The 26,488-nt window shown below is 33.0% G+C and overlaps 2 protein-coding genes across 3 annotated transcripts; both read left to right on the top strand.

Annotated features, from left to right (window-relative positions):
• LOC134277419 (uncharacterized) lies at window positions 1–1,854 on the top strand. Its single transcript, XM_062759751.1, has one exon. It carries the CDS (start codon window positions 65–67, stop codon window positions 995–997), a length of 933 nt encoding a protein of 310 aa, XP_062615735.1. The 5' UTR covers window positions 1–64; the 3' UTR covers window positions 998–1,854.
• A 20,660-nt stretch (window positions 1,855–22,514) lies between these two features.
• Window positions 22,515–26,488, top strand: LOC134277427 (large ribosomal subunit protein eL31-like). 2 transcript variants are annotated; one of them, XM_062759758.1, is made up of 5 exons: window positions 22,515–22,569; window positions 23,174–23,279; window positions 24,163–24,288; window positions 26,057–26,169; window positions 26,442–26,488. In XM_062759758.1, the coding sequence occupies exons 2-5, from the start codon at window positions 23,176–23,178 to the stop codon at window positions 26,471–26,473; spliced, it is 375 nt and encodes a 124-aa protein (XP_062615742.1). In that variant the 5' UTR covers window positions 22,515–22,569; window positions 23,174–23,175; the 3' UTR covers window positions 26,474–26,488. The 2 variants fall into 2 exon arrangements, with proteins under 2 accessions (XP_062615742.1, XP_062615743.1); XM_062759759.1 differs by lacking the exon at window positions 22,515–22,569 and adding an exon at window positions 22,618–22,639.

The raw sequence follows: 26,488 nt of genomic DNA, 5'->3' as shown, positions 1-26,488 counted from the left end.
GCAGTATTTGTTTTTACAGTTGACTTGGTAACACTTTTCCTAAGAAAACTTCTCCTCTGGGGCCATGGACGTCGTTGCATTTCCTCGTTCTCATACTCAGCTGACGTTGAACGACCCAGTGTCCCCCAATACTCTGTGGAGAAAAAAGGAAAATGTTTCTCCGCTTCGCAGACAATTTACCATATCCATGCCATGGCCTCCCAAAGCAAATGATCGGAAAAGACAAACATTTTTACCAGATATCCAAGGAAATGCGCGACATTCTGAGAAAAAGATTCACTCGATGTCTTTTTTAACCAAGCAACAGTCAAGTGTACATGCCCCTCTTATAAAAAGACAAAATTCCTTGAAATCTGGTATTAATTCATACAACATAAGGTCTGACTCTGCCCAATCTAATGATGTCACGGATTTTTCCCGGACCTTCCAAACTTTGAATGACAATAAAAATTTAAATACCCCTATCGATCGATTAGGGTTTAAACCCATTCAGCGGAACGTCGATATAAAATGCGAACCCAGAACAGACTATCCAATACACAGTTTGATACCAGGAGAGAGAAGAGGTCCTTTAAACCAGAGTACAAGAAAACATTTCCGAATCATCAGAGTACTATACAACACGATGGCTTCCTTAAAACTGGACAACAGACAAGAACTGGCCTCTAATGATCATGCACGGCATCATAACAAAAGACAGCAGCAGTGGATACGGAGCGAACAAGTGAAAAACTGGAGAAGATCCTCAGTGAATAAAGCTTCAAAAAAGACAGGGTATACCAGTGGCAGTTCGTCTGGACAGAAGTCTGACGTAATTAGTGGAAACTCTGACGATACAATTCACACCACCTCCAGTCAAGGAGAAAATAACCACATCTTTGAAAATCCCATGGATGCTGAAATGAAGGAAAGTTTTCACAAATGCCTAAAATGGATGGAAAATTTACCAGAAAAATTCTCCGGAATGCACATTTTTACCCCATCTGTTAGTGACTGAAATTCTGGCGATGGGATTTTTAGTGTAGCCAAATTTCCCAATTGGAGCTTAATTATCCAAAATGGGCGACCGCTCCTAACCAAAGAATCAGCCGGTCTGATTGAGAAGCGAAGGTTTGGTCTTCCATGTCCTGGAGACGATGCCTGTGCCTCCTCCTGCCAGTAGAAAGCACGGTGCTAATTCATCCCGACATCCAATACAGTAATTGCTGGAAGATAACTGTGAACGATGCTTATGAGTTTCGAACAAAGTTGAAAATATAAGCTTTTGTGATTTTTTCGAACAATCAAAACAATTTATTTATTTTATTTCGCAGACACACATTTCCAGTTGGATTTGGACGTTTTGATACTGCAGGGACATACATTTACGTGATGCTAGTCAAGACAATTAATTAATTAGCCATGGAATTGTCATATGTTTTTCATATTTATCATTTCATACATTAAAATTATCTTCCATGTGCCAAACTTAAATCAAATTATTTAGTTTATTGATAACCTCTATTTGCTCTCACGTGTTTGACCTCTTGATGTTTAATTAAATATGGACTTGTACATTTAAATGAACATTTAAAACTGGTCTATTTTGATACCACTTATCAAATTCCAAGTATTTACGACTTCTGTTGGTATTTTCACATAAATATTTCACTGACCATTTTCTGATAAAACTTACAAAGTAATGAAGTGATAACTTTCAATTTCTGGAGAGCAGTTCCAACTTCTTCTGTCGCTGTTCCAATATTTCTCTCAGATTACTTTAACAACAATGTCTTACTTCAATTACTGCTGTGATAAGTATGTTATATATGTTGATTTGATTGTTAAATGCAATAAATGTTATATACGTTTCAATAGTTTGTTTTATCGCAATGACAAGAGGATTTGTATGAACAGTGGCCTTGTATTGAGCCTTTGGAAAGTTTGACATAAAAGATTATTTGACAACAGTTAAATGGAACCTAAATAAGATTCCTAATGCTGAGTAAAACTTTTAATAAGAGCGCTGATCATAAAGAGTAAAGAACTTCATACAAGACACGAGGAATCCATTTTAGTGGATATAATGGGAGAGCAATGATTGGAGAGTAGTAAAACTCTTGAAAGAAACATTTAAAAATTTCAAATTAACTTCTCTGATGAGCAGAAAAGTAATGTATTCACAAATATGCACATAAAAACGCACAACAAGGAAGAAAAAACACATGTATTTTTTTCATTCTTGCGAATCAGAAAAATAAAAAAAAATGAAAATGTTCCCCTAATTTAAGGAAACCCGAGCTCAATGCGACATTGGTGCTGTTACTTCTCTGTAACAGGATATTACTGAGAATCAACGTTAATGACACACAAGAATTTGGTTAATGACTAGAGTGGCTTTTAAATTCTTTTTCTCTTTAAAAATAAATATATTATCACATTAAGTCAAATTTAAATATAAATCTTTTTTTTAAATTGGTAACTGTTACATTTTGTTCCAAATACGAATAAAAATGACGATACTTGGAAATAGGGGAATGTTCGCTAGAAACTCGAACGATCTCCTTGATTAAACACTAGTGCAGTATCTGTATATATTGGTCTACAGGAACCAGGGCTTACTGCTTAATCATGCCGTATTAGGATTTAAATTCGGAAATCAAATATTGTGACTTTTATTTATCTTAGAACTACCTATGTACAGTGTTGATGTGACGACTCAATTAATAGCACACAGGAAAATGATGAGAGTAACACCAGCCCTTTCTGACAAATGAAAGTGCATTGATTAAAAGATATAAAGCACAATTAACATACATGTATATAAGAAGAGGGCCAATTTCACTAGTTTAAGTCAAAATTAATTTCATGAAAATATATTTTAATTTTATTCTTGTTTATGCTATCTAGATATATATCTCATTAAAGTTCATAAATTATTTTTCATTATGAACATCCTTTGGATTAATCAAGAGAAATAATAACAATAGTTAGTATCAATGGATGTACTTTTATCATTGGAACCTCGATATTAGAATTTAAAGTAACAACGATTTTAATGAATGAACATTTACTAAGAAAATATCAATTTTTGCAAAGTTCCACGGAATAACACAAATGAATTAGAAGTGTTGATGATATATGGCCACCAAGTAATTATAACTACTCCTACTACCTCTGATTCAGGTGAAAACACAAAACAAATAGAGTAAGTCGTTATTACACTTTTTGCGATCAATTAGTGATAATCAGTTTGACAAATAATCAATTTGGTCGCTGCTCTCCCGCGACGAATGGGGCTTTCAGCATAAGCAACGTCGATTGCTGTGGAACGCAGCTTAAGATTTGCATACAAGGTGAAAACATATTTATAGGAACAGTAGAGTTGATCCCAGAGATAAAAGAACATAACATTCATTTATTAATTGTTCTTTGGTTCTTGACGAGTAGGAAATATAGATCGCTACACTTCATATTGCTGGGCTTTCTTGTTTTTCAAAGTGTTTTACATGAAATTAAATAAAATCAATAGAACGTATGGTGTCGAGCATTTTATTAGTTTGTCAAAAGTGATAGATTAAAAAGAATCGAAAATTTTAATTATAAAGTTGAAAAAAACCTTTGGATAGAGTTTCAATATCCAAAGATTAGTAAAAAATCATTCGTACGTTTCGGAATAGATTTCTCTTCGCCAAGAAATAAGATTCGATGTTTTGTGTAAATAAAACTTTACCGTGCATCTAGAAGTATCTCTTCATGCATGCTATCACTAACCAACGCAGATCTTCCTTGTTTGCCTAAGAATCAGAAGAATACATACTACCTATGGACTGTCGCTCGGACTTAATTGCTCTTCTTTTCTTTTGTCAGGTTTTATCATGTATTTGCTCTTCAAAGACAACTTCAATGATTTCATTTTGTAAGAGAGCAAACAAACCAGACAGTTTAATCCCTCTCTGTGCATTTTTTACAGTATATTACTTGGATATTCTGAAGCACTGCAAATTTTGAAAGAAGGGAATAAGTATGATATAGAAGACGGTAAAATTATCACCTACTCGTATTTTTTTTTATGAAGCAAGGTATAAATCATAGAAAGAATAGAATTGAAAATTGCAATATTTTTGTTTCATATTTGATCCATTAACCTTGTTCTCCAATAGACAAATGGATTTAATTTGTCAGGCAGGAGATTTTTTCAAATTTATAAATTAGAATTTTATTTTCAAACCAGAATAACCCGGTGACACAGATTAAGTGAGACATTTTACTTACAATGTTGGAGAAATTTGTTTTAAAATCAAAACCATTTAAAGGTAGACTTATCTGAAGAGAAAACAGTTTGAGGACATAGCGGTGAGAAAAACCAACATATCGACATTCTTAGTTTTGTTGCTTATTGTAGTTCGTGTCTTCTCTTTGTAGTCTTCCTAAAGATTTAAGCATACAATTCACTCCTCTTGTACACCCACTTCTGTACATCAACAAAAGAACGGGCTGGAATCGTCTACTTAGGAAAATTGTCTTTCCCCGAAGAATTAAGTCTCAATCAAATCTTTGGTGTCAACAGTGGAAAATTCACAAGCTAGGAGCATCAACAATTCCTATTTATCTTGGATCAATTTTCAGGTCAAATCTAATTTTACCTACTGTAACTTTGTCATTGATTGTATGGAAATGTCTTGAAATTGTGTAATGTAAACTTGAACAGTTAAATATAGAAAAGTTGGGCCTTGTGGTCCGTTACATCAAAGAGTCAACAGTAGCTTCTGACGCTATGTAAAATTAAGGAAAACATCGGTTCAGTTAGATTAATATAACAATCTGAATACCAAACCGAGCTTTTTCTTATTCATTCTGTTCATTATGATCTGTCAATATGTTACCACAACACCAAATTCGTCTGGAAAAATGAACAATACAAATCGATGTTGCTTTACTACACCTCTATTACATAAATTGTTGCAATGTAGATATGCGCGTTTATATACTTTCAAAAAATCAGAAGACTTTGTTTAGTTTAAGCGTGGATTATATGAATATGAATGAAATGGGATGAAAGTATTATTGTGATGCATGAACATAACGAACAGAAGTCAAGATCAAAAGTCCATAAAACAATAAGAAATAGGAGCAGAGCAAACACGGACCTCCAAAACATCATAGGTGGGATCAGGTGCCATGGAGGAATGAGCATCCCCTGCTGACCGGTCACACCCGCCGTGTGCTTCTTGTCATGATCGGGAAATAACGGGAAAATCCGTCGTCAATTCAGTGTATAGATAATGGACTAACAATAAGTATGAAAAACGTGAGTCAGCATTTGACTCAATGAAAAATTCCGTATGCAGGTGATGAAGGTATATTACTGCATAAGGAAGTTGACGATAGAAAAGTTTAAGTCATCACGTTTATCATAGACCTTGGTTTTCAGATTACCATTATCGTCTTTTTCAAGTAAAATATCCAAATAGGCAACAGAAGTGTCAGACTCTGAAAGATATGGTTGTATTTTTGTATAGCTGTACTTTTGTGCATGTAATAAATAGCTATGATTTATCAACTGTAAAAATATCCTGTCTTCTCTGAACATGCTTATTTATTCACTTGGCAAAAAAACCAAAAATCTATTGATATTGTCATGGGTACTTATTCCTCCCTATATTAGCAGATCAATTATGTGAAGCAGGAATTATTCAAAAACTTCTAGATGAAAAGAATTTATAATGTGGCTTTCAATTCGACAGTTAAGAAACATCGACGACATTTTATCAATTAAAAATATTCATTTTCTACGTTAATTTTAAGCTACCACGGAGTTTAACCTAACAGTTTCACATTTGGATATTATGATATTTTACAACATAAATACATTGATGGCAACCACACAACAAAACTTTCGGATAATGGTGATGACTTTAACTTTTCTATTGTTAACTTCCCTTGACTATGTAGCATATAACATTAAATATCACTAGTATATGGAGTTTATGTCTCCCAATTGATTCAATACTTGAGAGCATGTTCTACAGTGTATATACAGAGAATTTCTGAAAAGAGGCAAACTTTTTGCAAATAAGTCGTAAATCCATGGCACATGATAACTCTCTGAGACCCGACCTTTCTCTGATCCAAATTTGCCCATTGGACGCTTGAGCTTGATTTTAACTCGTTATCTTATACTTCATTCAGGATCTTACCGCTATTCTATACCAAATTTTATTTTGTGCTCACAAGTCATCAGCTTCCATCTCCGATTTCTCCAGAGATCCGTGTTTTGCCGTGTTCGGGAGTTGCATTGTCTATAGAATTTATGCGATTGACCGTTGCTCACCTGTTTATCAATAATCTAGGACCTTCACTGAATAAAATGTACTTTTGTGCCGAGTATAAACTACTTAAGTGCTCGTTTTCAGTTCAAAATGATGGGTTGTACAAATGTTAATGGATGTAGACAGAACAAAGTTCTGTCTATCAGCAAATAATGTGTCATGTGCAGGCAGTATTCGAGTTCGATACAATTTTAACAGTTTTGTATTCTGTTAATAGTCAAAGAAACAAAATAAAAACAAAAACAAAAAACTAGGCTACTCAAATTTTCATTTTCAAATTAATATGCTCCCTATTTTTTTTTTTCACTCGAAGGCCCCAGAACTTATTTTGATTACTATTTATGACATAAACTAAGTACTTTATTTCCTTGTTGGACATTGGAATCATTGTCCATCAATTGTTATAACTCTTTCTATATGTATCAACATCCAAAACAAGTTATCTCATTATCTCATTATTATTATTTCTACCAGAAACGCAGTCATACCCAAAACAGGTTGCAACCTATAAATGTACAGTATTTTAATTCTGTAACAAAAATTGAAACATAATTTAGTACAAAAAAAGAAAGGTGCAGCTTGAGTTTTAGTATTTTTTTCAGTACAGATGACCTCCCAACATATTGTGTTGCAAAAGCAACGTTTCAATGCCAAGAATTTGGAAGAGGACTTAACTGAAAGCTCTTGTACGTGCTCTTTTTCCACACCTGTAGAGCGCCTCTGGTACTTGACCATACTCGATATGAGATATACCACAGGGTTAAGAGAGATCAAGAGGGGGACCTAGGATTAATAACCCCTCTGCTGTATACCACACGGAGTTCCCGGACTTTTAAGCCCAGCGCACCTCAACGCACCTGAAATCCACATCCTTATCTATCTGTTATGTTTTGATTGCACCATTTCTCTTCTTTCGTTTAATATTTTCCCGGATAAGAATCAATAAAGGATCTCTTTATCTATAAAAGAGAAGTAAAAATCTTTATTTTGCGAACCTCAAGGTCTTCAAGGCCTTTCAGTAACACCCCAAGTATAAAGTGTTTGTTTGTTTCCAAACTTGGGCAGTTAAACTAGGAAGGAAAAATAGAAAACATCACTTCAATTTTCTTTTAAATGCCTTTATTTATATTCATCTTCCAAGGAGTTCAAAAGGAAGTTCTGTTTTTTTTTAACCAATAAAAATTAAAATTTCTTTTCAACAATTCAATAAAGAATGTTTTATTGATTTGGCTTTTATTGAATAGGTTTTACTGGCTTACGCTTACAAATTTTTTATTGAATTTCTGATTTTCTTTTTCTTTTCTCTGAACCATTAGATAATATGATATTTCAACAGAACTTGTTATCAAAGGATTTCTTTTTTCAAATTTGTAATAAATACTTGCATATAATATCCTGATAAAAAGCAAGTGCAAGTTTTTCATATTTGTTTCAAACAATTGTATATTTTTCAAGAAAATACGTACAAGCTAGGTACCTTCTACTTTCTATCGGGTATTAATAAAGGGTTTCATGAGATTCCTTTGCTTACGAAACAAATATATATACTCCAGATGTCACATATTTTTTTCGGTACAAGAATGCTTTAAGCCCTATTTGTTGATATCGTATCTATTTAGATATACCCAAAATAGAATTGAAATTGATCTCTGCATTTTCACAATTATTTGTTCATTTTTTAAGTTTCTCGGTTAGACACATGTCTAGGTTAATAGACAAATTATGGTAATTTAATCCAAACTTATTTAAAATGTAACCAAATTGTAATGATAAGAAATGTTAGATACACTTGCATATACTTTTAAGAATTCAAACATTGTTTACAGGTTTGTAAAAGAAAATTCAATAAATCAAGTGTTTCATAATTCGAAAATTACTATGTCGATGGCCCTCCACATTTATCAAGCAGAGAGGTTACACGACAGTTTGTTTTGAGGAAAGACGCGAAATATGGACTGGAATCTTTCAAGTATTTAATTAAAAGGTCTTTAAAGAAATAGCAATAGCAGGGGTCTTTTTGTAGGCTATCTGAAACAGTTAATTCTCTAAATCCAGTGAGGGACGGTTTTCAATACTATAGAGAATCCCTCTTACTAAATCTCAATATTAAAATGTGGACTAGCACGCACAACTGCTCCATGCTTATAAATATTAAAATCTAACACTCTCTTTGGTCTCCCAAAACATATTCTTGGACATGAGGAATCCAATTTCATGCATTCGTGCAAAAGGTATTTTTATAAACAATGTACAACGAAATGGTAAAAATAGCGAATAACGATCGATCTTTAAATAAACTACAAATGATACAATTCTGCGAACAGAGAATGAAAACTTACCCCGGAGGAACATTCCGGGGGTAGGAGCAGATGCCTGTAGGAGGACTAACAGACCACACCCTCAGCCTTCTGTATTGATGAAGAAGATGGGACATTTCTGTAGTTAAATTAAGTACTAAACACAAAGGTCTAACAATTGGAATGAAACAATTTAGCCAATATACTATAGAACGACCCCATACTAGGTTATATTTCCGAATAAATAAGTTCGTTATAACGACCACAGACCTTGGGATATTATTTCATAAAGGAGGAAAGTTGACGTCATCTCATTTGTCATACAATTTAGTTTAGTTGTTAGTTAGCCTACGCCATCTTTAAAAAATTGGTCGGTTCCCCTCTCCATACCGACTAACAAAAAATATTCCGACTAAAACTTTTATTAACCTCCAAGAAGCAATTATTTTTTAATGTACTCTGGAAAAATTCTCACCTACCTACCGACCCAATATGTTCCAACCGAGTCCGGAGAGGGCAACCGAACAATTTATTTTAAAGATGGCCCTATAGTCAGTAAAACATTCAAAAGTGAAACATATATATGATAGTGAAACATATATGATAGACTCTGATGTCTTTTGTTTCGAGTTAACTGGGACATATCTAGTCATCATATGAACTGAAGTAACAATTGTTAATTTATAAAATCTCGTCGATATATGTGAATGTCGAGTTGAAGCCACAGCAAGTATTTTCTTCTTCTTATGTAGACGTTTTTGAATAAATTCTGCTTCATAAGATATCAAAACAGGTCGCCTAATGAAGGAGTATAAAAAGTCAACAGTTTTCAACATTTGGTTGGAAGGCTACATAAATGTTGTCAATGAAGAACTCCAGCAACCTTTCAATATCAATTTTAGAGTACTTTTATTATTTTCAATGAAAAGGCAGCTGTCTATGATGTCTTGATATCAAGAAGCTTAGTTTGCTTTTCCGATAGAACTTCCTGTAGAATGAATTCCTTTATAGCAATACATTGTATACAAGTTTTAAATAACGTTCTTTAATCCCGATTCATCTATTTCATTTTATGTTCGTTTTAAAACTAAATTGTAAGATTTTTTTCTGCTAGAAGAATAGACAACATTCATTCCTCCAAAAATCTTTTTTGCATTAATTTTGTATATTTTTCTATTATTTTTATCATCATGTGAAAAATTTCATAAGACGTGTCAAAATTAGGAGGTGTTCAAGCACAATTATCACAAAAGGGGATAAAGGAAGTATCTTTTAAGTGATATTCTGCGTAGGGATCGGTAAAAATCTAATAAGCCATTGATACTTATTGCATTGATAACTAACAGCCCTCTTTTAGGCTCAATGATACTTACTCTTTAGAACTTTACAGTAAAATTTTCGGAGAAACAACAGTTTCTATGTTTTACAATTCATGAAAAATTACTCCTGGTTCCAAATTGATTAAGAATAATGTCCTTGCAGCTTTGTTAAAAGTACTTGGCAGAAAACACAGAATGTCAGATGGCAAAGAGAGATAACAATGATATCAAAACAAGTCTTCAATTTCAAGGCCGTTAAGTAGTTTTGTGATCTACATTATATAAATTCTTATCTATTACGTTTTTGTCAGATCTCTTTATTACGATATGTACTCTAATCAGTATTTTTTAATTGAGCAATCCTAATCCAATTGTCTACATTACTGTCCTGCCTCTTAAGCAGACAGTGGTGTATAAGATGATGGCACAGATAAGTAAAACCGCTGCCAAACCAAAAATTTACATAATGATATATATATATATATATATATATATATATATATATATATATATATATATATATATATATATATATATATATATATATATATATTATATCTTATAGATCTAGAAATTCATTTCCTATTGACATTCATGGCATCACATCCAAATGAACAGGTCAAAGACAATGTATCTTATGTACAGAATAGGGATCATTGGAGATGAAGCCTAATTCAATATCAATCTATTTTCATAAAATTTTTTCGCTCAAATTCTTGTGCTTGAAACATGATGGAATTTTTTTTTAATTACTCTTTTTCATTTGTCTTGAAAAACGTTGTTTTGAAAACAATAAGTGTCTACGGATTTTATTAAATCGACAAAAAAATTGTATTTGTTTCCCTTTTGACTTGAATAATGTTATATCAACACTGATAAGAAAGTGTAACTGTGATTTTAAATCTTCCAGTCTACTTGTTTTTCATATTAAGAGAATATGGCATGCTTAATATAGAAGAATCTATAAAAAATATTGTTTTACCCAAGTAGTAAATATTTTTAATGAAGGCGTCTAATTTTCCATGCTGCATTATGAAACTAAAATGATGTTTTGTAAATATGTTTATTCTTATAAATACGCTTCAGTGCATAAAAATATTTACGACCCTATCTAAAAGGTGTCAACAGTTCTATATCAATCTCCACAATAAATATTGTTACAGAAATCATTCATTTAATTGTGATTTTTTTTGTTTGTTTTGATTTCCCGCGAAGTGAGCTACTCTATCATTGTAATAAGGGAAGGTTATTTAACTGGTACAAACATACCTTTACACTCTGATTTCGGCGTAAAAAGGCATGCAGGATCGACAAAAATCAATATTGATTGATTGCCCCGTGTTCATTTAACTCGGAGTGTGGTATATAAACTGACTTTTGGTGCAGCTCCGGCAGAGTACACGGTGTCATCCGCCAAGAAGCACGTTAGAAGAGGGAAATGCTATTGAATTTTGTTCAGAAGTAGATTATTTTTTTTAAGCAATTAGAAGTTGAACGAAAATCAATTCAGACAATTTTTCTTGCCACAAACTCTGATTTTTTAAAATCAACTTTCAAAAGATGGCGACGCTGAAGATTTATGATGGTGCGGAATTAGCAGCAAACGATCACGTGGAACATTTCAAACTATCCAGACAACAGTTCTCACCCAAGAAAAAGTTACACGGACAATCGAACACCTCCAGTGACAGGAGTAACTGTTCTTGTACCTCAGAAAGCAAGATGTCTTCCTGTGATGAGAGTTGTGAACATTTGTGTTCCCTAGATCAGGACACGATAGACAGGTGCGTGCAGTGGCTGAGAGGTCTTCCCAACAAGTTCTCTGCCATTCATTTACAATGAACTTTTGTCTTCATGAACTGCGTTTTCAATTATTTTTATCATGTGATAATTCATGTTATTGTGAGTCTGCAATTCTAATTTATATGTAACCTTTTTCGATAACTTTGAGCCTTACGGCCCATTCGGTGAACGTATGGTGAGAGTCTGAAAAACAGGAACCCAATGTGTCCACTTGTCTAACTTCCCAGCAACAACATATACTGACATACTGTCATATTTTCAATATGTGATATGCCATGTTCCTTACTCAGGCGAATTCATGTTTTTTATGCTTCTTTTCGGGAGAAATGCAATATTTGTATTTTTCAACATCCATGTAAAAATTGTCAATGTATGAGATTATACATTTTATATGATTAATTTTACACAAATATGCAATAAATAAAGTGCTTTAATTGATTTCAGATATACTTTTTTGTCAAAAAGAAGATATGTGTTTAATTCATCTCAGCTTACATTTATGCATGTTATTTTAAAGCCATTTTTTGTCAAAATTGCATACTCTGTATGTGTATTTCGGAACAAACGGAGGTTTTTTTTCCAATGCATAAAGCTCACACATCTATAATCTAATCTTCTGTACAATACGAATGCATACTAACGTTACCATTATTTTAAAACCTAAAAACTATATAGAACCACTTGAAAAAGGCGATTACGTACTGGGTACCTGTAAATGTTAGCGTAGAGGAAATTACTGTGAGTTTTGCGATGTTGTTTTGCAAAAGTTTTCACCAATGAACAGTTCCAAGAGAGATTCTGTACCAAATAAAATACCAGTTCTTTATTTCTGCAAATATAAGCCGAGAATCACAAAGTTATATCCCTTAAAAGTATACATGGTTAATATCAAGCATCTCCTTTAAAATCATAATTTCTTAAGTTTTATGGTCAATACAATGACCTTGTCAGCAAATACAATCTATGATTTAGTCGAATGCTGACTGACGTATAGACCATTTTTACACTCCCAATACTCCGTTGTTCCCCGACCAGGACAAGGAGCACATGGCGGGGGTGAACGGTCGGTAGGAGACGTTTACTTCTCCTCTGATGTTTTAGTGGTCCCTGTTTGCGGACTTTTGAGCTTGAACACTGTTCGTTATCTTCATATATTTCCTACATATGTTTTAAATATAATCATCGTTTCTCTTTAGAATTTAAACGAAATATTTTTAATAACCAGAAACAACAATTTTGCATGAAAAAATAAAATGAATAAAGACGCAGGATAAAGTTATTGCTGCCCTTTTGATTGTTTTTTCTTTTGGGGGGGGGGGGGGGGATGGGGGACCTAGTGACTTCAATCCAAAAAAAACAAAAATCAAGAGTGCTGTTCTGTGTATAACGTACAGAGGAGGAATAGGTCAATTGGTAAAAAGCGTTATACATTAAGTCGTGTAGATTTAGCAAAAAACTAGAACTAAGACAAGTTCTGAGATAATCTGCTGCGACTTTAGCCAGCACCGTTTAATCTGACAATATACCTTTCAATTAGTATTGATCTTTAAGCATTGTTTGGGGGTTTTGAGAGAATTAAAGGAATAGGGAGTTAAACTGGTCCAGGGTATGCATTTTTTGCCGTTAGGATTCCCAGTATAATACAGCTAATTTTTTTGTCTTGTTGAATGATTGTTCGCTATTTCAGGATCAAAGATCTCTTCGTACACTTAGACTTAAGACCTTCAGCAAACTAAAACGTTTCAATTTGGAATAAAAACTCTAATTTGGGAGCGCTGTTTATTAATATTGACATAAACCGGGTAATTATTTTTATAACATAGGAATATATATTTAAACGTTCAACTTAGTATGTTAAAGACCTTTAGAGGACTTTCCTGATTCATGACCTCCCAGTTTATAATACTAAAATCCTGGCAATTAAAATGTCAAGCAACTCTCAAAAAATAATGGAAGAAACACTAACTTAAATTCACCTCTTTACAAATCTTAATGATGAATGACATGAAGAATCAAGCACCAAAAGACTAGGATCGGCCTTGCCATATTTTGGTGCCATGTATCGCCAATCAGACGTTATAGGATTAATTTGGAGGATAAGAGTAATACAAAACGTGTAATTACCAGCAATCAGGCCTTGACAGATATTCTGTCATGAGTCAGTGAGTTCCAGCGTAATTTGATGGGTAAAACCGTTTATCGCCAGACATTTCAATTTAACGGCTTTACGGATTACAATAGGTGGTTAGAGAACATTGGGTGAAATTTCATGCATATGAGAGAAATGAAAATAAGTTCTGTATTGTTGTTTGATTGTTGAGTGATAGGAAATAAATTACAAACATACAAATATATTCATCATTTTGTTGATCTAATAAATAGGGCATTCAAGAATGAATATATGAGACAAAACAATATTAAATCCCATATAGATATGGAAAACAATTTGTATTCCTTTGTTAAGGACATCGAGGTATGCAGCGCTCGGCACGTAATGGTGTACTTTGTTCTTCTGAAGGGTAGGCAATTGTCTCAGAGAAGTGTCATAAAGCTGTCGTAAATAAAATCAGTCGATTGATTTCAAAAAGCAATACAGAATAGTATGTATCGAGGAGATTGTAAACATCGTTTGTAGTACACGGTCGACTGTGTAGGAAAATAAACGTTGTCCCTGACCGCTGTGAAATATCATGCTCTCTTCATATGTATCCTAAGATCGCTTGTATGTCCTCATGTATATAAATTACGTATATTAATGCTTGTTTTTTTTCCCACTTTTAACCCTTATTTGGATGTCCATTCCATTTTTCAACGAAAAAATCATCCTGTCCAAAATAAACCTTTGGTGAAAAAACTGAGATTACAATTGAAGGAATATCACTTTCCCTTCTTATTAACTTTTAAGTTTTGTTGGAGTTATATGGACATATAGATTCTTTTCCAAGATTTCTTTTTTTCCCTCTTTAATAAATATTTTAAATTTCTCCGACATTTCTATTGATGATATACATTTTTGTATCTTTACAAGAGAATAGGATGCATTTTTTAATGCCAAACTGCATGCCCACAAAAATCACGTGCGGGACCTAATTTCTGGGGTTTATTGTGTCTAGATTATCGATTATCCTAATCCCGAATGTGATTTGTTAAGCTGAGTATTACTTATATATGTAACTCTTACCCAATTCATTTAGCCTTAGATTAATTTGATTTAGCATACACTAATCCAACATATACTTCAATATTACTATGTATCAATATGGAAATCATTGTACATGTATTATCTAAAATTATTTGATAAAAATTAAAAATTTTTACACGACAACAAATGATATATGCATATAGATATTAACTAAACACTTACATGCAAAATATAATTTGTTTTTCAGTTGGGAATGATAGAGACATCTTCGCTATGCTAACAAAGACTTGTGTCAACGATTTTCCCTCATTCCTATACATTTTGTCATTTTGTAAGTAAAATTTCAATCAAAATGCAATCGTATCTGTTTTGACTCACAATAATTCAGAAACTGCATGCTGAACAGACAAGTAAGTTAAAACTTGCTTTTGTACTTTTGTCTATGGAATGTTCCGTCTACCAGATCAATACACAGAGCTCACGGTGAGTGTGATCAGTCAGTAGGGGATGCTTACTCCTGCTAGGCATCCAATCCCACGTACGGAATTTCCAGAGGTCCGTGTTTATGCCCTTTTTACGGCTAGATTTCTATTGTTTTCAGTTTTTATGAGTTCAACCACTATTCGCTATGTTCATCCTTTTGCATTTGATATGAAGATAACGAATTCTATTTAATTATGCTCAAACATAGCCCAGTGAAATCAAACATTACACAAAATTTTTTTAACAGAGCAAACACAGTCCCCTGAAAACATCAGAGCTGGGATCAGGTGCACCCCCTGTTTGCCGTATGTTCTTTGTCATCACGTTTGTCATTAAGCTTACTTGTAACTTTTTAATCAAATTTCTTTCCCCAGTAAGATATCCAATCTACTTGAATATTCTTCGAATTTTTTAAAGTATGACATACTATCATAACATTTCTGAATATTGATGTAAAGCAGTATAGGAAAGGTATTATAAAGTATTTAATTACTATAACTACTCTGGATTTGCAAATTATTGCATGATTGGGAACCTCCACAAATACTTACATGTATGTGTATTCAACAAAAATATTAATATCTGCGTACTGTGTTTAACATATATAAATCAGATTTCGACAAATACTGCTTTTTCAATAATTATGATATTCATTTAAAATTTTATACTTTCTCTTGCAATTCTGAGTCAGACTTTATTTGTTTAATTTAATATACATGTTTTAGGTATACACGTGCACAAGTTTACACTTTGATTCAAACTTCCTAAAATGTATATACCCTCCATGTAGACCTAATACATTTTCTATTTTTGTCCACTTCCTAATACAAAACAAACTTCTCGCTGATTTTCAGTGGTAACTTTCAATAACTACGCATTAAAATACACACAGTTTCGGCGAGTTTGTGTAATCTAAATTCCTTAAAATATTTCCGTGTCCGTAATAAAACCTCTACCCTTTGGTTCATGGCAGTTCGTTCGGAGTCACCTGGTGTACCAATAGAAACAGATCGATAATTAATCAATCGGACATAGGTTAAGTTCAAAACGTTGTCCGTAATGTACCAGTGGATGAATTTAGGGTCATCTAGGTCGCAAAAAAAACGCACGATGCACGTTTGTAGTGAAAAGCAAAGACCGTTTAAGACTGCATTATTTACCATTTGAAGTTCATTAATTAATTAATCGATTAATAAATATATTGACAGCTTCGATTTCTTTGTATCAAAAATCATTTTTTTTCTGTAAGATATTATTTACAACAGACACTGTATTTTGACGTAATGGAAATGCATGTATAAGATATTTTGTGTGCTTCATGACTTTGTGTACACTTATCGTTGGAGATCTATAGAATTTGAAAAATTTTATTCCCTATGAAGATACCACAGGCACTTGTTTCGGGAGTTACCGTATTTATAACCCATAGTATAATAATAACACATTATTATACTATGGGTTAAAACTTTACTTTCGAAACAAGTGCCTGTGGAAGATACATGTATTTCGTGGGGGGGGGGGGGGGGGTTAAAAGTTATTTAATTTCTATAGAAAGTTCTGTTTCTTTTACTTTTTCTTGTTTTTTCCTCCATAAATTTTTGTAAGATGTTTTGGTTTATAAAATAACTTTATCAGCGTATTGTTTTCCACAAATCCTTTTCAAATCTAAGTCTGTCAATTACCAAAAAACGTTTATATACAATTTATATACTAGAACTGCTTTAATAAGCAGATATACATGTATTTTTGCAAGATATATTAGTGCTTTTAGTATATTCTAGCTATGCCAAACGGTTATTATCCTTAAGGATGTACAAACGTACTTAAAATTATGAAATTTTGAATTAGATTTTTAAATTCATTATTATGTTAATATTAAGAAACGTAGACGTCATTGAAGAGGATGATTTGAAGAAAAGATGCACTATAAGCAAGTGTATGTTAATATTTGAACATAGGTTTGTTTCTTAATTATTTCCTCAAATATTTGACAAAGAAAAGTGATAGGATCTTACTCAAACAGTTTGTTGTTTTATTCTAATCACCACTAAAATATATTGGTAAAACTTCGAAGTCTTAATGTTACTGAAAGGTATGGTTCACATTTGATTTTCTTACATGTACATAATTTAAGAACGTGAATTCTGAATTTTCAGAAAAGTAAACTTTTTGTGTGCTTCTTGAGTAACGGTTTTCTGGTGAGGAGAGATGCATACCTAAGTTTGACAGATAATCGATAGAAAAGTATCAGAGCTGTCAGTTAGCATAAAAGATCCTTTAATCCACTACTTTACCACAAGGAGTAGGGTAAACATAGTGTACGTCAGCGCGTCACATTTCCAGACGGGTGTGCACCTGTAAAGCTGTACTTTTGTTATCAAAAATCCCCTTTGCAAGGAAGATCACAAATTTTATCGATTTTTGATACATTTACGCAATCCAGTGCATACCTGTAAAAATGTGATTTATATTAGTCCAGATTTTTGATATCATTGACAGCTGCTTTTTCAATAAAAATGGAACTCGAAATTTTTACTTACCTTGTCATTGGTCATTTCAAATTTTTTTAAACATTCTGATTGTACACACAAGTATACTCTGAAGTTGACATCAAAAAGATGCTTGAGTTTCTGATTGACAATATTTATGTTGTTTATGGAGACCAGGTCTTCCAACAATCTATTGAAATTCCCATGGATACCAATTGCGCCCCGTTATGAGCAGACCTATTTTTGTATTCATATGAAGCAGAATCTGTCCTAAATCTTATGCATGAAAAGAAGAAAACACTTGCTGTGGCTTTCAACTCGACATTTAGATATATCGACGACGTATTGTCAATTAACAACGGTCATTTCATTTTTATGTCGATACGATATATCCTAGTGAGCTTGAGATAAAAGATACTATAAAGTCTGACACATCTGTTTCATATTTGAATTTTTCACTTGAAAAAGACGTTAATAGTAATCTAACAACGAAACTCTATGATAAATGTTATGACTTTAACTTTTCAATCATCAACTTCCCATGCGCACACTTATGCAGCAATATACCTTCATCACCTGCATACAGAGTTGATTCGATACGCAAGAGCATGCTCTACGTACATGTATGAACAATTTCGAAAAGAGGTAAATTATTGACAAACAAGTTGACAAAACAAGAATTTTAGCAGTCTCGTTTAAAGTCATCATTTCGTATGTTCTACGGTCGATACAATGACCTTGTCAGCAAATACAATTTATCGTTGAGTCAAAAGCTGACTGACGTTTTCCATACTTATTCTTTAGTTCATTATTTATGCACTGAATTGACGACAATTTTTTTCCTTATTTCCCGATCATGACAAGGAGCACACGGCGGATGTAACTGGTCGGCAGGGGATGCTCCATAGCAACTGATCCCACCTCTTATGTTTTGAAGGTCCGTGTTTGCTCTGCACCTATTTGTTGTATTGTTTTATGGTTTTTTTTTTTATCGTGAATACTGTTCGTTGTCTCCATTTGTGTCATATCAACAAGCCTATAAAATTAAAGAAGAAGCATATATATCAAGAAAAAAAGAAGTTACAGCGATACTAGTAAGTATACATTTTATGTATCATCAAAGTGTTAGTTGAAAATAATTTTCTAAGAACACTAATGTTCAAAAGCTTTGTGAATTGAAACTTCGAGAGACATTTATTAAAGTGCATATCTTATATGAATTAATGAATGAACTGCTCATGCCTATAGCCCGTTTTTATTCTTTGAAATTCGACTATTTGTTGATGTTAATACTATACAGAATTGAATGTACTGAATTAATTGAATTTCAAGAGAGCTGTATTGAAAATCACTTCAGCATTTGCCGCACATATCAGTAATCGAACAATATTCTTTTGCATGATTTGATTAAATAAAAATCAGGATGTTTGTAATTGTTCATTTTTAAATGACTAGGAAATATACCCATGTACATACTGCATACATTTAAACTAAATGACGTGTGTGCACCTTTTCAGACAGAATTACTTTTGCTGTGAAAAAAAAAATCATTTAAATTGTTTTCTTTTATTCATTAACTGAGTGTCGTCTCCATTCATTGTCTGAAACTCAAATCGATGACCTTTATAGTGACAATGACGTCACCAAAACCCATTAAAGCCTCGATGTTTTATTACTTTTCCTGTCAAAATGAAATCAGTGACTGACCTACTTTCTCGGGTTATGAATGAAATTGTAAATGATTGATGGGAACACTGGAACCAATAGGATAAATGAATTATACGGAGATAACGAACAGTAATCAAGCTCAAAAGTCCTTTAAAACAGTGCACATCAGGAGCAGAGCAAACACGGACCTTTCTAATATCAGCGGTGAGACCAGATGATGGCTACTGGTGCCATGGAGGAATGAGCATCCCCTGCCGAATATATATATATATATATATATATTTAGAAGTTCAGTCACTCAGTGTTCGACTGAATGGTATAGATGGTATTTGCTGACAAGGCCATTGTATCGACCATAGAATTTATGAAATAATGACTTTAAACGAGACTGTTGATATTTTTGTTTCATCAACTTGTTTGTCAATAACTTACCTCGTTTTAGAAATTGTTCATTTGAATCACCTGAGAGATATAAATCCCGTATACAGGTCATAAGCTTTAATGTTGCGTATTAAGTAAGGGAAGTTTGAAGAGTTAAAGTTATCATCATCACGTTTTCATAAAGTAGACTTATTATTTGGTTAACATTTCATAGACATTCTATCCCTTAAAGTAATATACGCTATAACGTGCGCCATTTTAAAATACGGCTGGAAATTTATATATTTTGTTTACCAATAAAAGTTACGAAAACACACATGCTGTAAATTACACCATCTACACACACACTAAAATTCGTTATAAAGTTATCAAATTATAATTATTTATATATCTTGCAAGGAGAATAATGTCTATTTTTAAGTAAATCCACCACGTGACGCCGTCGCTACTTTTAGATTGATAAACAAACACGGCGTCAAGAAAACGAGGTAAGCCCTTTGAGATACAACTCACTTTTGACATGGATGGCGTGTTACTACTAATATAACTTATCTTTAAATGTAATCAGTATCAACCATCTATACTCTGTTATGACGCATATTAACCTTTTATTAATAATCATTGTCAAAATGCAACGTGCCTCGTTGTCTATAATTTCCCGTGGACATACGTGTCTATATTTAGACCTAATGTTTACGCACTTCCTTTATCAATATTCATGAAAAGACTGAATTCTTGATTGCAGATATTGCTTTATTGTTCTGTTATTACAACGAGTTTTATAGTTAAATTTTGTGGAAATATTATTTTTTCATTACACTTTATGTGTTTCAAATCATTTAATCATTTTGTTTCACATACAAATCGGCATCCATACGGCGTATATTACTTTAAGTGTACACTTTTATGACAAAGCATTCGCATCTTTCCGAGAAATACTTAAAGTAACAGTCATATCACAAAATATAATTTTTAAAAATGCCACTATTCATCAAGTGGTGTGTAGCCTATTGGTTTAAGCTCAAAGCTAAGTAATATTCAGATTCTTTTTATAGCTAGGGTTCGAATCCGACGAATACCATTTAAATTTTGTTATAAAAGAATAATTTTTCCAAGATCTTCTTTTTTTTTCTCAAAAAAGTTTATTGAACATAACTTTATCAATTTTAATTATGAGAACTGTTAATTTATAAACTGAATATGATTTTTAAAATATCTGAAGCTATTCAGGCATTTTGCATCCCTAGTTGATCTGTTTTGACATCCCTATCATAGGCGTCGGAACCGGGGCTAGGAGAGGGGCTTGGCACCCCACCCCAACACACACATGCACTCTTTTGCAAAGATAGCCATAATATAGGCATAGGTTTAGCCCCCCCCCACACACACACTTTCAAAGGGCACAGGTTGCAGTGTAGTAAAAGAAGGGTAAGTGGTAGGGTTTGAAATTAAATTATTAACAACTGTTTTCAAATCTTAACATATATACTGGAAATCCAATATCTTCACTCATAGTCCAGGGACATAGTGATCATTTTTGAGCGGGGGGGGGGGGGGCAGTCACAAAAAAAAATTATATGCGTTGTCTCATTTTCTAACATAGGCATTGGTGTTGGAAGCAAATTGAAATGGGGGGGGGGGGGTAATGACTGGGACCCTTTCAGTACCATTTTTTTCTAAGCCATTAATTATTTAAAATTCATTTTCAATATTTTTTTAAATTATCATCAAGTAGCATTTTTATTTATTACTTTTATTTTTTAATGTACACAAGTGAAATAACAAATATGATAAGTGTTATCTATTGTTTGGAAATTAAATAATGCATGAGGACACAGGAAAACGGCAATAGCTACAGTGATTTTTCCTGACGTTTTGGTGGTAACACATTATTTTTGTTTAATTTATGAACTTGCATTTTTATCATTTTATTTTGAAGTTATGAGAGAGTTTTACTCTTGATTTTTTTTTAAAGCTATAATGTACAAAAAGTTCCCCAAAATCTATATTTCACAAACATAAAGAATGTTCAATGTAAGGCCTGTTGCCCTCCACCACCACCCCCACACCAACTTTTTATCACAGTGCAGTATAGTCAAATAAATGGTAGTGTAGTATAAGATAAGATTATGTTAAAGATTCTTATGTTGAAAACTTAAACTGTTTTTAAAAACGGTTGGCTTAAATTTGTCAACGATGAAACATAAAAATCTCTTGCAAGCTAAGAAGTTTGTGGTATTCCAATACTGTGTATGTATCTTAGTAGAGATAACTACAATTATATATAAATCTGAATTTTCTTCTTTTCTTTTGTCACATTTATTAAATCAAATAGATGCATTTATGTTTGGTGTTTACTTGGAATTATTTAGTATATATAAAAGATTTTAATCTCTATTTCTTTATAATACATAGGTGTGACTGTCGGAACCAGGAGGGGGGGGGGGCTAGGGGGCTTAACCCCCCACTTTTTTGCAAAGATAGACATTTTCTATGTATTGAAAATTGGGGTTTACCATTTTTGTTGGTCTAGCCCCCCACTTTCAATTTTAATATGAATATCAAAATAAATGAAAACATGTTTATGGTTGCCATTCCGGATTTCAATATTCCGTCGGAGATTATCGAAACGTGTTTACCTTGTATCTTCCTTTTTCCGGTTGCCATCCACATAAGGTTATTGAAATAAACTTTTTATTTACAAATCCAGCATTATCTGTCAAATCGTTCAGTTCCATTTACCAAAGTTAACTTTCTTACAATCTTAAGTTATTAAAGATACTTTCTATTTAATCTTATTGATGAATACACGTTAATTTATCAACATATCTGAGCTTGTTTACATGCTGTCTCATGAGGATTCGGTGTTTTTACATTATAAACTACTGAGTTTCCCTGAATCGGAATGGTTAATTTGAATTTCATTGAGCATGCTGATATATACAGTTGTCAACAATGTCTATAGTTTCGCAAAACATAGTCATGGACAGTAATAAATGTGTTGGAAGGGTCGTATATTGTGTGTGTTCTACAGGTCTTAAAAATTGTTCGTATCCCGTTCGCCCAATTTCTTGTTCGCCCAGAGTTTGTTCGCCCTATTTCTCGTTCGCACAGGGTCCGATCGCCCAGATTTTATGTAGAATATAATATAATGAATTTCTTCCTACATTTTTGGTACATTCGACATAAAACAGTCATATTGTGACAGGTATCCCCCAATGATATGTGTGTTCATTAATAATATTACTGTACAACAAATTTTGTTTTTGAACACTTGCAGAAATGGCTCCAAGAACCAAAGGGTCAAAGAAGGGGGATAAAAAGGTGTTGACAGAAGTCATCACAAAGGAGTGCACCATTCACCTTCACAAGAGGATTCACGGAATGTAAGTCATTGGATAGGGCTGGTTTAGACCTAAAATTTAAATATATACCTTGTTTTACAGAGGACATGTTATAAGATAGAGAGTCATGTGAGAATGAAGTCTTGTTCATTAACTAAATGCTTTACTTTAATATTTATACTCGATTCTCATTATATCGCGGGTTCCATTGTATCGCGCTGTATGCCAAAAAATCAGATACATAGCTCATATCCTTTTTGTTGACAAACTATATGTCTGTTGTCTGAATGTAAATTTTTGTGATGATTAGAAATTAAAAACATGCGTCGGAAAAGCTTTTATTCAAATAAAACATAATTTTACAGATTTTCCATTCCCGATTTTATTATATTCAGACCATTGAACTCATTATCTAGTAAATTCCATAAAAAAAGTTCATGTTTTGAAAGTCTTTAGTTTTTATAATTGTTTATTTTTTATGTAGAATTATATCGTAAAATTAAAAATAAGAATTGAAGCCCATGTCAACAACAAGTTTCCATGTTTTCCCATACCGCGTTACTATGAGACTCTCCAATTTAGGAGGTAAATAAGACTTCCTGTTTTAAAAATAGACTACAAGTTAAACGATACTACAAGTTAAACGATGCAAGTTTGGGAAATAATTTGACACTAAAAAGTTAGGCCATAGATTGGTTTATGAATACCATTTGATGAAAATTAAAGTAAAAAATTGGAATTATATATTTTATGCAAAAGTTCTTAAGTACCGCAATATAATGAGACACCAGTATACATCATGACGATAAAACATTGAGACATGTTAATGAAGTTCTCACCTTTTGCTTAGTGAGTTAATTTCAAAAGACTGTTAAATGAATTTTGTGTATTGCAAAATATTTTCTAATGAATTTATTTTTTTCAGTGGGTTTAAAAAGAGGGCACCCCGTGCTGTCAAAGAAATTCGCAAGTTTGCTGAAAAGATGATGGGTACCCCTGATGTTCGTGTAGACACCAGACTTAACAAACACATCTGGTCTCAAGGCATCAGGTAGTTAAATAGGCATAGATTGATTGATTGATTGATTGTATATTGTTTAACGTCCCTCTCGAGAATTTTTCACTCATATGGAGACGTCACCGTATGTCGGTGAAGGGCTTCAAATTTTGACCTTTACTCGGCACTCAGGGCCATTGAGCAGTGAGGGATCTTTATCATGCCAACGCCTGCTGCTGACACGGGGCCTCAGTTTTTAAGGTCTCATCCGAAGGACCCGCAACTTTCACTTCAAAGTGCTGAGCGCATGGCGAAGGAACAGTTGCTACCCATTTTAACGACTAGGTCAGTCGTGGCCGAGATACGAACTCACGACCTCCCGATCACGGAGCAAGCGCTCAACCGACTGAGCTACCATGAGCGGTAAATAGGCGTAGAAGAAATAAAATAATATAAGACAGTTTGTAAACTAATGCTATGATATTTTTTGGATAATGACACACTGCAAATTATACATATACAGTAAATGTTTATGTGATTTGCCAGGGCTGTGCAATTTTGATCCTTTGTAAACATAATTTGTTATATCCACTAAGATAATATTATTTGTATTAAAAAAGACAAAGGGAGGGGGGATTAAAAACCACCAGTGTGTGCAATATTAAATATTTATAAAGTTAAATCCTTTATACAGTGGATATATATAGCTAAAAAAAATATTGATTTCATCCTTTTTTTTGCCTGAATTTGATCAAATATTTTGGATTTACATTACATTTTCAATAAATTCCTGTAAAAAATATAAATTTTCCCTTTGATCACAGTGCTTAATGTATTATATGTACCAAAAAAGTCTAAGGAATTTGTGGTCTTGTATAATATGAAAATCATAAGCTCAAAAGCTGGTTAAATGCTAAACACTATTCATATAAAAAAGAATATGTCCACGTTAGTGATGGGAATCGGCAAGAATTTCATAATTGATGAATGGGTTACTGTAACTATTAAACTAATTATCAATTATAATCAGACATTTAAAAAGTTTATCAATTTGAACAAAAAACAGAGTACGCCCATACCCGGGAAAATGCTTTTTTTCCGGGTATAGATACAATTTCGTGTTTATCGGCACCATTACAAAATACAAATTAGTTAATGGCTATGTGGTGGCTGGAAAATTCGGCTTAAAACTATTGCGCTTGTAAAATAAATTAATAAACCGATTAATCAGAATTTTGAAGATGCAATCGAGCGCTTGGATTATGCTAGCAATCGACTGATTTTTTATTACAGTCGGTGATTGGAACACCACTAGTCCACGTCTTTCTACCTGACTCTCGCTTTATCTGAGGACCTGACTTAGTCACTGTTCAGTGTAATCAGTTGTCACTAGTGTAGATGGACGTATGCTACATAGCAGTAGCGACAAACATAACTAATGCTTCTAACGCAGGAAAGTAAGATACCCAAGAAACTTACAATAGTTGCACAGTCTGTGCAGTATACAAATAAACACATACACATGAATGCAATAAAATGTAAACAAAGTTAATACAAGGTATCCAGCATGAACACAGGTCGCCATTCCACGCCAATACCTGTGAGAATAAAGCATTCAGGTGTAACGAATGCAAAGAGTATACCGTTATACCTTTGGGGATGGTATCGAAGATAATAATATCAAAAAAGGTGTATGCCTATTTATGAGTCGTGTTCAGCTTGAAGAAAAACTGCTGCTCCCCTGATTCCCGGAAGGCTTTTCTTTTTAGTTGACCAAAACAAATACTTTTTTTGGAATTAAATGTTGAATTTCTGTTTGTAGAAATGTCCCATACAGAGTTAGAGTACGACTTGCACGTAAAAGGAACGAAGATGAAGATTCTGTACACAGGCTGTATACCTTAGTCACATATGTGCCCTGTGCTTCATTTAAAGGTATATATTCCTACACAACACTATACACAAACATGACATTCAAATCATTGTCATACATGCTTTAGTAAAAAAAAAAAACTCAATTGTAATGCAATACAGTTCCCTCTTTAAAACAATATTGCAAGTACTGTATAAAATTAATCATGGTCAATTTAAAGGAATCTTAAATTATTCTGAATGCTAAGAGCATCTCTAGCAGAATTTTGCATTTAAATACACATTAAAATTGAAAATGTTCTCTGATTTCATGACATTTTTTTATTATTTTGCAGGTACACAGACCATAAATGTTGATAATGAATAAACATGTACAGACAGA

This window comes from Saccostrea cucullata, unplaced genomic scaffold (genome assembly GCF_032062105.1).
Source record: "Saccostrea cucullata isolate Sc308-1 unplaced genomic scaffold, CSIRO_AGI_Scuc_v1 ctg98, whole genome shotgun sequence".
Taxonomy (NCBI): domain Eukaryota; kingdom Metazoa; phylum Mollusca; class Bivalvia; order Ostreida; family Ostreidae; genus Saccostrea; species Saccostrea cuccullata.
The sequence above is the reverse complement of the archived record's forward strand: the minus strand, read 5'-3'. Positions and strand labels throughout refer to the sequence as shown.